Below are 14115 nucleotides of genomic sequence, written 5' to 3' on the forward strand. Positions count from 1 at the left end.
CAGAGGGATTCAGGGGTCAAGATGTTGGCCCTGGAGGGAGCCCTTCAGAGGCAGCCAAAGTTAAGATGGTTCAGGAAGGACAAGCTGTGGCCTTTGATCCTGCATGTGCTGGAACAGTTGGGAGTTGAAATTTCTCAGCTAGGGTCCGACCATGAAGGGGGGCCCCAAAGCCTTTCCATTCCATAGAACAGTAAAGAAATTGGTTCTCTGGAAGTAGGATACTCCACAAGTGGGACTGAAGGTGGGAGAGCTATGGTTAAGCTCCATCCTGTGCCAGAGGTTGATACTTCGGTCTGCACGTTTATGAAGAAAACCACCTGTGTGGATCATTTGGCCACGCTGGAGGTTACTCAGGATCAGAAATGGCCGATCCGCCTAAAAAAAATGTTCAAGGTTTCGACCTTGGGCATTCGGGACTGGCTGCAGTGGGTGCAGAGCTTACAGACAAAAGGACAGGTTTCCTTGACCTCCGCTAGGCAAGCAGCACGTCTGGAGGCTGCCGTAGCTTATCTGGCATATGCACCCTGTGATCTGTTTTGATTGTCAGCTGGGATTATGGTGTCGGCGATATCGGCTAGACATTTTCTTTGGTTACGTAATTTGTCAATGTATGTCTGGTCCAAGTCCCAGCTCAGTGATCTCTTTAAGGGGAGGTTAGTTGCAGCTAGGATCTGGAGCAACTAGTAAACCTTTTGGGGGAGTCCAAAGGGTTAAAGTTGCCTGAAATAAACTGAAGAGAGAGGGTATCGCTCCAACAGGGTGGCTTTCTCATCTCAGAAGCAAGGATCAGGGTGGCAGCAGTCCTTTCGGGGTTTGCATAATTCCACCTGGGATAACTCCAGTCAAGAGGCCAGAGGCAGCAAGGCCACACAATGAAGGGAAGCTGGTCCACTCTACTCAAAAAAAAAAAAAAAAAAGGCTGTCAGAGGGAGATTGGCCCTTTGTTACGAGGAGTGGACCAAGGTCTTTGGACCAATGGGCACTGGATGTGATAAGAAGAGGCTTCACCTAAGATTTTGCTCGTCCAATCTGAGAAGACTTATGAGTTCCCCTTGCATGTTGTGAGTAAAGAGAGACGCTCTGCACAGCACTCTAGAAGCACTTAGGTGGATGGAGTTTCTTTGGCGGTCCATCTGGATGTGGTTTTCTGATGGGCACTAAGCGTTTATGACTTCCTTTTAGTTGGATGTACCCCTCTTGAACCCTCTGTTTCGTGCTTAAGGCTCTTTGTAGTTCACCTTTTGAGCCGTTATAGGGGACATCCCTGAAGGATCTTTCTCTGAATGGGGTGTTTCTAGTAGCTATCTGTTCGGCCAGGCGAATTTCAGAACTTCAGGCCTTGTTATGTAGGGACCCCTTTCTTCAAATTTCAGTGAATGAGGTTTTGTGGCAGTCGGTTCTGTCATTTTTTGCCGAAGTTCATTTTTTGTCATTCTCTCTGAGTCAGCTGCTTGAACTTATTGCATTCCGGCATCTGGATGCGGCAGACCCAGAGAGTTACATTTGTTGGATGTCCATTAGTGTTTACTTCAGTGTCTGAAGGTTACCAATGGATTTTGAAGGTCTGATCACCTTTTTCTGCTGTTCAGTGGAGCAAAGAAGGGTTGCAAGGCTTTGAACGTTCCAATTGCACGGTGGCTGAAAGAAGCCCTATTTTCGGATTATATTTGATAGGGAAGGGCACTTCCTGAAGGGGCTAGACTATAGGCAACTTTCTGGGCGGAGTGTCAGTTTATTTCTCTGCAGGAGATCTTCCATGCAGCAACTTGGTCATCACATCATACTTTCACCAGACATTACCAAATAGATATTTAGTTGCCCAGTGAGGTGCTGTTTGGGGAGCATGTATTGCTAATTGGTCTTTCAGGTTCCTGACCGGTTTAGAGGAGCTTGGGTACATCACACTTGTCTGGACTGATCTGGGGTATGAACAGGAAAGGAAAATTGGTTCTTGCCTGCTAATTTTCGTGGCTGGAATACCACAGATCAGTCCAGAGACCACCCTGTTGAAAGACCAATATCTCAGCTATGTGTATCATAGAGAAGACTGAAAAGTCATGTCTTATTGTTTAACATTCAGGGGTTTCGATCCCTGCTGTGGACATACAGGCTCTTGTTGAAAGGGCTTTACCTTTATTCCCCTGCTCACGTAGAGGAGGGAGTTAGGTTAGCTTCTGAATTTGTCGACATCTTGGCTTCAGTACAGGTTTATACTGAGGGACTGCAGGTGGCACTCTAGCTTATGTAGCAGTTTCAGAAAAATTTTTGTTCTGACTCCATCTGTTGGTAGGGATGTAAAACCCACTCGTCTGGACTGATTTGTGGAATTCCAGGAACAAAAATTAGCAGGTAAGTACCAATTTTCGTATTTTGTCCATGACAAAAAGGACAAAAAGGTTAGACTGGGAAAGGGAAAGTACAAGTTGTGGTTTTATTTTTTTAAATACTCAGCATACTTAGTCTGTGGGTACTTTTGTATCTGCGATCGTTGGCTAACCCAGGATGTCAAAGAAAATCTCTATGAGGAGTTTCTCTTTGAAAATTAGCTTGCAGGTCCACGGGTACAAACTACCTATAAGACCTGCAAACTCCCACAGTTTTTGAAAATTGCCCCTTATATTAGGAAATTCACCGTAACAGAATTTCATCTCTTTCTCAGTGTTGAAAATGATGCCATGTTTTTGGTTTCTTTAAGAAAGTGTTAATGTGATGTAGTTTTTAATCTCCTTTTCCAACTTTCTTCACCTTTTTTTATGACAAATTAACAGCAAGTCTATTAAAATACGAGACATCTTTAACTGGATATCTTTTTCTTTGTATTTAGCTGGAGGAAATTATAGACAAAATGCTGGAGGAGGAAGCTGAAAGCAGTGGTAGGATCTCTGTCAGGGCCGAGAAAAGGATTAGAAAGAAGATTTTTAAACTGTTTGAGCGAAATGAGGTAGGGAAGAAAGTAGCAGCAAGTAGAGACAGTAAGTAGAGAAAGAAGACATGTTTGAAGCATTATATCCAATAATGACTTGTTCTAGCATTCTTTGCTAAATCATCTCATAGTTCAAGTAGCTGGAAGGATCACAGAACTACTGAACAACTGTTAGATGGGGAGGGAAATTTTCAAAGCACGCAGGAAGTTTGCAGGCCTGCAAGCCAGTTTCTAAAGGGAAACTTCCCATGGTGGTTGGTGCTGCATGGATTTTCAGACAATAAGCAGGCTGAATTAGCCATTACATATGGGCAACATCATCCAGGGGCTCCAAACAGACTTGTTTCTCTTAGCTAGTAGAGCTTTTAGCTCTACTAAACATGTGCAGGAGTTCCCTTGTAAGTCTCTTCAGTCATTTTTTGTCCAAGTTTAAGCATCGATGTGTACTTTCTCCTCATATTTTTTCTCTAAATATCTCTTTTCAGTGATTTTTTTTTTCTCTCTCAAATTCTTTCTAATCTTCTTTCTAAGTTGCCTTGCTGCCTCTGCATCTTCACAACAAGATGTTTCAGTGCAACCTAAAAATACACAAACCCAAAGAAAGCAGTGGCCTTGTCTCAGAGCATGGCTGGACAGAAGAAGAAATCTACAATGGTGAGCAAATTTAAAAGCTGTGTCTGTGGAAAAATAATGTCCCTCATGGATGGGCACGAACTGTGTTATTGGTGCCTTGAGCCGGATCACGACCAAAAGAACTACTATGCCTGTAGATGAATGTCTTTGTGCTCGCTTTATGGGTTGTAGGAGATTCTCATCCCATAGTGCTGCAATGGATACCTCACCAGGAAAAGAATTGAGCAGCAGCTCCTCTAAAACTTCCCCATCCACTCAGGCTGTAGCCACAGGGTCGAGTTCTGTCAGCCACGAAGACAAACCAGCATCATTTGTTAGAATCATTGTAGCCTATTTTGAAGAAGCATAAACTCAGGAAGCGTGGTGCATCAGCACCATTGAAGCGGCCATCATCACCTTCCACGATCAACAATCCTGACATGTGATGCTTTGACTCGCATGATGCATCCTACTCAGATGCACTCTACGCATGGTGCATTGATGCGACTGCATGATGCACCAATGCACACAATACTCATTCGCACTCTCCGAAGCTTGTACCACAAGCAGCCCATGCCTCCTTGATGCATTTCAAGGCTTCTGCTGTGGTGGACAGTGGAAAGATGCACAGTGCATTCCTGATACATCTGATGTTTCCATCGACGTAACACAATCGTACAGTGCCAGATTCCTTGGCATGTTTCACTAAAGATCTGTTGGAGTCATCCATGATTTCTAAGCATTCTACCCCATCAAAGCTATCTGCACACTGATCTCGGCCTTCATTTTATCAGCCTGCTTTGCTGACTCACCTGTACACAGCCCATCATAAATCTGCAGCCGAAAGAGCCAGATTGTCTTTACTCTGCATTAACCAGGGTGCTCATCCCACCTAGACTTGTGGCAGAAGGATTTCGCCTGGAGACTGCAGACCCGGTGTGCTCCATAGTTCTACTCACCTTTATCAAGCTGCCCATTCTAATGCAGGAGCCTATCCTGGTCTCAGAGGAGGATGTCCCACCGCCTACAGCAGTCCAGAGGACGCATCAGTCACTTAAACACATTGCAGGTTTGGTGAGGAGTTTCTTTTCCTCTCTTGCCATTCCAGCCCCTCTTTTTCACTATCACAGGCCGGAGTCCCGATTTTGCCAATAGTGATGAACTCGTCATTAGAACCCATGATTAGGGGTTCTTCATTGTCCCACTCTGTTGCAGCGGAGTCCAATCTATCAGAGATGTTGGACCAGGTAGCTCCTCCTCAGAGTCAACTGGATGCACCTCCTGATCACCCTCTTCGTTACTGGAATCCCAGATAAGTGAAGCTGTGTATCTTTGGCTCAGATGAAAAGTCTACTGGCATACCTTCAGATCCACTTCCAGATCCTCAAAACCATAACTCATCCCCAGAGGATCTCTCTTATTCAAATATTATGGAAAAGATGGGAATGCTACTGGGTGTGCATGTCCATAAAGATAAAGGCGCCCCCCCCCCCCCCCCCCCCCCCCCCCCCCATGTGAACTTCTTGGTTTTCTCCAGATTCTGAATTCTCCTGCTGACCCAATGGCCCTTCCAGGCCACAATATTCTGTGTGTTTCTGATAAGAATGTGAGAAACTCCCATTTCAGGCACTCCTATGGCTAGGAAGCTGGACCTCAATTACAGTGTCCAACATTCTCCAGGATTCGTCATCATTCAATTATCTCACTAATCTGTAGTGTTTGAGTCTGTTATGACAAAAAGCAAAGACGACTCATATTTATTTCAGCTCTCCCCTGGAGAAAGACTTCAAGCTTTTAGACAGCTTTCCATGCTATCTGCTTGCATATCTATCCACAAATTCTACATGGTGTATTATATCCATAACTGCATTCAAAATCTGAAACTTTTCCTCTAGCCTCCTGAAGAGGGCTCCTACTATCCTCAAGCACTTCTGGATGCAGAAGAAGGCATCTGCCACCTCCTCTGTTCTGTCTATGAATCATTTGTTTCTATTTCATGTACCTCCTCATCCTCCACTGGGGCTTGACTCATGGCATGACTTTGGGCAGTTAGCATCCACAAAGACAGTCACTAAAAATTTGTGGACCTCCCTTGCTTGGGAGACAATCTCTTTGGTGAGAAACTCAGATAGTAGTGCAGATAAAGGACTAAAATGTGGCAGTACAATCTTTTTCGACAACTCATGAGCAGCCCTCCACGTTGAGGCGGCTCTTCTACGCATACAAACGACCATAAATTCACAGGCGGCCCTATCAGTCTTATCAAGATTATCATCTGCCACCTCTTCTAGCCCAGCGTCAACAACCGCTTCTAGTGAGACTTCAACAAAGAGAATACCATCCACCAAAGACCACACAATAGGCTCAGCTTAAACCAGGGCCTAGTTTTTTATTTTTCTGAGCAATCCATTCCCTTCTCTTCCAGTAGGGGGAAGAATTCAACACTTTCTGGAAGAGTGGCATCAGATCATCAAGGACCCTTGTGTCCTCCAGATCATGCAGTCTGGATACTGGTTGCATTTCTCCCAGCTACCATCCCTTCCACATTGCTCAACTCTCCATCTAGATCCGTCTCATCTGCCGCAACTCCATCTGGAAATCCAATCGCTTCTCCAACAAGTGATAAAGCCAATTCTTGTGACTCAACATTCACAGGGCTTCTATTTCCTCATCCCCAAGAAAGCCAGGGGGATTGCAGCTCCTCATGATCTTTCATCATGTGGCAGCAGCGATCCATATCATTCCACTGACCTACCTTCATATCCAATGGGGTTTGCGTACCCAGTGGGATCAACTGACTCAACCACTGTTATATGTGATGTGAATTTGAGCAGCAATGAAGCGAGGTTTACAGTTGTGATTGCACCCCTGATTCTCCAGGAAAGAGCTCCACTTATCTCATTACCCCACCAAATAGTATTAGTGACAGATGTCTTCACCAAGTTATGGGCAGTCACACTGGATCCTGCTGAACCCAAGGATCCTGGTCATTTCAGGGGAGCCATTTTCAAATCAGCCTCTTGGAGCTGAGAGCAATAAGACATGCCTTACCAGTATTTGCAAATCTCCTCCAGGGAAAGAGTATCCTGATTTAAACTGACAACCAAGTTGCAATGTTTTATGTCAACAAATAGGGAGGAACGGGATCATGATCTTTGCCAAGAAGCCCTGAAGATCTGGAATTGGGCAGAAAAGAATCAAATTGCCTGTCTGCTGGGCATCTCCAACACTCTGGAAAATCAACTTAGCAGACTGTTTCAACCACACACATGGTCTCTGCAACAATCAGTAGCCAATAAACTGTTCAGCTTATGGGGGTCTGTCATCAGTGGACCTATTTGCATCACAAAAGAACACAAAGCTAAATAAGTTTTGCTCAGTTTTGCCGAGCAATCACAGACTGGCTCAGAATGCTTTCCTCCTCAATTGGGAACAAAGCCTTATGTATGCTTTTCCACTAATACAGCTCATTGCCAAAAGAGTGCAGAAAAAGTTCTTCAGGACTGTACTCGGCTGATCCTCTTAACCCAGACAAATCTGGTATGCGTATCTTGTACAACTTTCCAGAAGTCCTCCCATACATCCGAGAACAGATCCTGCATTATTAACTCAGAAGGATGGAGCACTTCATCATTCCAACCTCTCTTCCTTCAATCTAACAGCTTGCATATTGAGCAATCAATGACTGTGGATTTTCATCTACCTATGGAAATTGTGGACATACTACTGTTGTCTAGAAAGCCTTCAACTAGAAGAAATTATGCCTTTAATAGAACAGGTATTCCAAATGGTGCCAACAGAAAGCATTGGACCCTTTCTCTTGTGAACACCGACACCTGCTAAAATACTTGCTCCACCTTTCTCACTCTGGTCTTGCCACCTCTTCCGTGCAAGTGCATCACAGCACCAAAGGACCTACCATATGCCGATATACAGCAAAATTATCTCTTCTCCTCAACTGATATCTCGTGTCATGAAAGGACTCTGGTACATCAAGCCCCTGGTACGAAACCACCTGTTCCATGAATGCTAAATGTGGTCTCTTCCCAACCGATAAAGCATCTTTTTGAGCCACTGGAGTCAGCTTCTCTTAAATTCTTAACATGGAAGGTGTTGTCACAGTGACCTTGGACAGAAGAATCACCAAGCTCGCTCTCACTACATGTAGTTCTTCCACAACAGAGTGGTTTTTTGTACTCACCTGAAGTTTCTGCTAAAAATAATCTCTGCTTTTCACATCAACCAGTCCATAGTATTGCCTATCTTCTTTCCAAGGCCTCATGTGCATGAAGGTGAAAAAGCCCTCCATATTCTGGACTGCAAAAGGCTCTTAGCCTATTACAAAAGAAGAATTCAGCTGCATTTTCAGACCTCCCAGTTATTCATTTCATATGACCCCAACAGGCTATGAATAGCAGTCACCAAATATACTCTTATCTAACTGGCTGACTGAGTGCATTCACCACTGCTACACCCTAGTAGGATTGCAAGTCACAGACTGTAAAAAAAATTCATCAAGTGAGAGTCATGGCATCTTTCATTGCTTATTTATTTATTTATTTATTTTTTATTTTTATATACCGAGGTTCTTATAGAGACTACAAATCACTCCAGTTTACATATAACGATAAACTGCCCAACAGAGATAAGGGGCTTTACATAGAACAGTGGCACAGTGGCTTATCTTCAAAAAGTACCAATCGAGGTTATTTGCAAAGCTGAAACTTGGTCTTCAGTTCATATCTTTATGACAGATTACTATCTTGATAACTTCTCAAAGACTGACATTAAATTTGGGCACACGGGTTTGCGAAATCTGTTGTCACTGTAGTCCCCGCTCCATGGTTGGGTCTGGATTGCTTGCTATGAAAATGCTCTGCTGCAACCTCAGCTCAGGATGCCCACAAATAATGGTTAAGTCAGCCTGCATATTGACAAAAAAAGCATGTGATATGTCAAATCGAATGTCGGTATAGAAAAATAAATAAATAACATAAACAGTGTTTTCCGTAGATAGGATGAATAAAATCGTCGGCTCAGTTTGCTACAGCAGTCAAAAAAGCAAACAGAATGTTAGGAATTATTAGAAGGGAATGGTTAATAGAACGGAAAATGTCATAATGCCTCTGTATCACTCCATGGTGAGACCGCACCTTGAATTCTGTGTACAATTCTGGTCGCCGCATCTCAAAAAAGATATAGTTGCGATGGAGAAGGTACAGAGAAGGGCAACCAAAATGATAAAGGGGATGGAACAGCTCCCCTATGAGGAAAAACTGAAGAGGTTAGGGCTGTTCAGCTTGGAGAAGAGACGGCTGAGGGGGTATATGATAGAGGTCTTTAAGATCATGAGAGGTTTTGAACGAGTAGATGTGAATCGGTTATTTACACTTTCAAATAATAGAAGGACTAGGGGGCATTCCATGAAGTTAGCAAGTAGCACATTTAAGACTAATCGAAGAAAATTCTTTTTCACTCAACGCACAATAAAGCTCTGGAATTTGTTGCCATAGGATGTGGTTAGTGCAGTTAGTGTAGCTGGGTTCAAAAAAGGTTTGGATAAGTTCTTGAAGGAGAAATCCATTAACTGCTATTAATCAGGTTTACTTAGGGAATAGCCACTGCTATTAATTGCATCAGTAGCATGGGATCTTCTTAGTGATTGGGTAATTGCCAGGTTCTTGTGGCCTGGTTTGCCCTCTGTTGGAAACAGGATGCTGGGCTTGATGGACCCCTTGGTCTGACCCAGCATGGCAATTTCTTATGTTCTTATGAATTAGCCATGGAATACCTGCCCACTTCCCTGGAAAGTCAATTATTTAGCTAGATTTAGCTCTGATACTGACTGAAGAGGCTCATGAAGTAATGCCTGCCTGGGAAATTCTCTACTAGCTAGGAGAGACAAGTCTGTTTGGTGCTGCCAGATGACATCACCCACGCAATAGCTAGTTCATCCTGCTGTCTACAGAAAACACTGTTTATGATAAGAAAACTTGCTTTCTTTACCCCCCGTTCTATGTAGGTGCAAAGTATGTAGGGTAAAGAAAGATAAAGAATCCACAGGGATTTCAAAATGAAATCCTTGTGCATACTTGACCAGGTTTGTTTTAACCTTTACCCCCCATGCCATCTCTTTTCTCTGGTGGGGGGGGGGGGGTGTGTGAATATATGCATGCTGTGGACAGTGTGTATACTTTACCCTGCTCATCCAAGGGTGTATATCTCTTGGTTTAAGGTTTATTTGGTTTTCTATACCGTCACATCATTTGGAACCTTCACAACGGTTCACAATCAAAATAGAATTTCAGGCTGTATGCAATTAGTTATTGCAGCGCTCTGTTCCTGGAAATTGGTATTCATGTTGTGATTAGTGGCAGATAGTAGCATGTGTCAAGACTGGAACCTGTAGGGAAAGATGGCATGTGCTGTGCCAAACACCTGAGGGGAATGGTGGTAGTTGCCATGCTCAGGTCTTGCAGGGAAACGGGGGTGGAAATTGATGGGGGAGTGCTAGGTGAGTGCTAATCTGGGGACCTGTAAAGGGGTAGGAATGTATGTCATGTAAGGGATGTTGTACCAGGCTGAATATCAAGTGCTATGCTGGCGATTTATAGGGAATCTGGTGAGTTCTACTCACAGATCTACAAGAGGATTATATTGTGGGCTTTGCCAGGGACCTGTGACAAATGCTGCAAGGGGTACCCGTGAGGGACAAATATTGTGTATGATACTGGGGACCTATACTGCATGATATTGTGTACGTTGTCAGGGCTCATGCCACTTGCCATGCTAGAAACCTGGAGGATGGCAGCATGTGCCACATCAGTAGCAAGCACACATATGATAGCTTAAAACGCACTGCTTGAAACATTTACTTATTAGGATACATTTTATTGTCTTTACATATTTTTCTCATTTAAAGCAAAAACACTGTTAAAGGTTAGTAGCAGGCTTGCAATGTATATCTCTTGGGAAACATTTTAAATAATAGATGAAGATTCATTTGTTTGTTGGCTTTTTGACAGAATCAAGGTGGAAAGTTGGCTGTGATGGGCTCTTGCCATATGTTCAGTGACCAATACTTGGATAAAGAAGAAAACAGCAAAATTATGGTAAGTTATTTTTATATATGTCTGAGCAAGGCTTTTTTTGGTAGTGCTCCATATACACTTGTGGAAGTGTGGTGTGCCCCCCATTCAAGGCCCTGAAATCACAAACATCATCCACTGGCAATCACTACTGGGTTCATCTTTCTCCTCCGTAAAGTGGACATGGTGGCAATGACTATTAATATTAAAAGGATGCATGCACTCCCTGTTAGGTCTCTTGCTGCTTTAATTGGCACTTGGGAGTTGCCATGTGTATTAGCATTGTAAACCGTTTTTTCGACTGACAGAAGCAGTATTTTAAGATAGATTAAATAGTCACTCTTCCCACCATATTACTGCCTCTGAGAACTAGACTCTTCCACTTAAACATAGCTCCTAGTACTTCTAAATCAAATGATCAAGGAAAGATTTTATGAGTCATTAGCAAGCCTGGCATCCAGTTAGCGGTATGGTGGCTACAGCTTTTACTTGAAGGGTTGTAATTTAGTCATTGGAGCTTGGGCCTGGAGCCTAGGATCCCACAGGTTCTGGTGTGCTCTTAGGGAATATCAGTTTCTCCACAAGTCCTAGTTTGCCCTTCTTTACAAGTGGAGGGAGGATCTGTTCTATGTGTTGTTCATTGTAAGGTTCTTTGAGTGCAGTGCTGTATAAATAGCTGCAAATAAACAAAATGTTACTATTCTGCATGGCTGCAGGAATGCTTGTACCACTTAATAAGATTTTTACTCATTTTGTAGCATTTTGAGTGTTCAGAATCCCAGATCCTGAAATTTGGGACCAGTTAATTGTGCATACAAAGAATACAGGTTGGCTATATACTATATTGCTTCTCAACTAAATAGAAAAAAGGAACAAGTACAACTTTTAAATCCTAAAAAAGAGGCAAACTTGTGCCAAAGGTTGCAACTTCATTCTCAACACACTTTATTACCCGCCATGTTGAAATGAGCTAAGCAGAGCTGTTTGCGGCCAGCATCCATTTTGAACGCCTGATGCAGGTGTGTTTTAGCGTCAAAACATTGGCTATATTGGGTAGCTAAATGAGCTGGAGCATTCCGATGATTCTCCTTGAGCAGTGTTGGGATTGGAAAGAAAATAAAATAGAAGCATGGCCAGTTAAGTGCATTTGTTGCTAATTTTGAGAGATTTTAAAAGGATAAAGATTTTTGGTGAATTAAATAAAAAAATCTTTTTACATAATTATGAAATAAGAGATAAATGGTTTTCTCTTTAAAATACCGGTAAGTTGTTAGGTGGGAATTGGTAAGTGATGTTTTCAGGAATGCTTTCGCATGATACAGTTTGAAGCCAATTGTGGGCAAGAGAATGGATTAAGATATAAGCACAAATATGTGAATATATATTTATTTAATTTGGATTATGTGATTTTATGTTTATTTTTATTGTAAACTGCTTGGTTAATTTGCTTTTACATGCAGTATATCAAATCTAATAAATAATTTATTGGTACAGTGCAAAAATAGTTGTGTTAAAATAATTGCCAGTGTCAGCACAAATTAATTTAATGTTAACATTTCAGGCTGGGAGAAATAGGAAACACAATTACTTGGCAGACAAACTGCTGTTACCAAACTAATAGGTTGCTGAGATAAATCAAGAGGCACTTTTGAATGTTTCTACCATACAGGAGGTATAAAAATCCCATATAAGAAATAGGAGGTTTTCATAATAGCATCAACTATGTGGAACATTATGCCAGCTATTTGATCATCCGCAAAGAAGTCAAGACATGATTATTCATCATGGATTAGATGAGTGTTCTGGAGAATCAAAAGGCACAGGGTCAAAGATACCGAGGCACTTCAGTTATGTTATTACTTAAGGAAGAATTCAAGATAACTGGATAATAGCCAGACCAGTCCAGACACATGTATTTGACTTCCACCCAGCAGATGGAGACAGAGACTATTAGATTTGCTGACATCACCCCTTATAGGCTCCCATGCTGACCTCAGCCTACCAGTCTCCAGCAGATGGCAGGCGAGCATCCCATTCTTTGAGCTGAGGCCTGATTAGGTCTAGTGAAGAAGATAGAAATTTGGATGGGCAGCTCCTGAAGTGAAAGGAGGCAGGAAAAGGAAAGCTGAACATTCTTAAGGTGGGTATGCACGTTTATACTTCCACTAAGATATTTACTATTCCTGTGGAAGGAGGCTCTGTCCTCAAGAATGCTCAGGGTAGGAAGATAGAGGCTGTGCTTAAGTAGGCATCTGAGGCTGCTGGTTTGGTGCTGGAGACTGCTGTGTGCAACAGTATTGTTGCTGGGGCAGGATTGCATTTTGTCTTGGAACTTACAAGAAAGTTCCTTGGAATTCTAGGGGATGGTCCTGGAGGATGCAGCTCAGATAGAGCTAGGAGGCATCCTTTTTGGCGGATGCCTTATATGAATTGGTCCAGGTTTGGCTAGGAGTATGGCTGCCATTGTAGTTGTCTGTCGTTTTACTGTGACTACATAATAACTGGTAAGTTGAATCAATTTCCAAAACAAGGTGGGCGAAGCAGTCCTTCAATGGAAATCTTCTCTTTGGAGAAGATCTAGGAAAACTGGTAAAACTATGCAGGGAATTGAAATTTCCAAGATTGCCTGAAGACAAGCCTTTGAGAATATTGTGACCAGCTCTGTTTTAGGGATTTCAAGCGTGTAATGCCAGGAATGTCAGTGAGTGGTCAGCTGCCGAGAGCCTTTAGTAGGCTCCAGGCCTTTCAGAACTGCAAGAAGGGAGGTAAGAATGGGGTTTTAAAAGGTGGGGGGAGAGGGTCTGGAAGATCTCCAGTACAAAAGTTAGGTGGGTGATTGTTTTTATTTATTTATTTGATTTATATTCCATTTTTGGGCACTTCAAAGCGGATTGCATTCAGATACTATAGGTATTTCCCTGTCCCCAGAAGGCTTACAATCTAAGAGGGTGATGCATCAAGCCGCATTATGGCTCTAATGCGCGATATACATGATATTTTGCATCTCCCTGCCCAGATACCCTCCCTCTATTACAATGACCATATTTGCATGCAATTTGCATGCATGAATAATGCAAATGCATGCAAAGAAGGCCATGCATAGTCAATTTGATGTTAATATTTTATTGCTGCTGACTGAGAAGGTAGTCATCTGCAATAAAGTAACACCTAATTGAAATGCGTTAAACATGTGGCAGGAGGCCCAGGACCCTAACGTGGGTCCCAAGGCTCCCCCAGCATATTTAAAGCGACAGAAAAAAACCCAAAAATAAAAGATGCGGCAAACGCAGAGGTGAGTGGAGGTCAATGCTGAAACCATCTTAACCCGGGGCCTCCTCGCCCAAAATCTAAAAAATTTAAAAACTTTAGGGGCACGGTGATGGACCCTCCCCACAAGTCAATCATGAAGACGCCCCCCCCCCCCTCGGGGCAAGGTCAGGTTGATGCCATTTTGGAAAATGGAGCTGACCAGACTGGGTGCAAGGGTGCACC

At 42.9% G+C, this 14115-nt stretch overlaps 1 protein-coding gene across 3 annotated transcripts in view; it reads left to right on the forward strand.

The window, feature by feature from the left end:
- IFT52 (intraflagellar transport 52) overlaps positions 1-14115 on the forward strand; it is a 129674-nt gene that overhangs the window by 61451 nt on the left and 54108 nt on the right. For 2 of the 3 annotated variants that reach the window (XM_029612445.1, XM_029612444.1), the window contains exons 8-9: positions 2825-2941; positions 10561-10647. In XM_029612445.1, the coding sequence (XP_029468305.1) occupies positions 2825-2941; positions 10561-10647 (204 nt within the window). The remainder of the gene's footprint in view (positions 1-2824; positions 2942-10560; positions 10648-14115) is intronic. The other variant, XM_029612446.1, reaches the window with a different exon arrangement.

This window comes from Rhinatrema bivittatum, chromosome 8, assembly GCF_901001135.1.
Source record: "Rhinatrema bivittatum chromosome 8, aRhiBiv1.1, whole genome shotgun sequence".
In the NCBI taxonomy this organism is placed as follows: Eukaryota; Metazoa; Chordata; class Amphibia; order Gymnophiona; family Rhinatrematidae; genus Rhinatrema; species Rhinatrema bivittatum.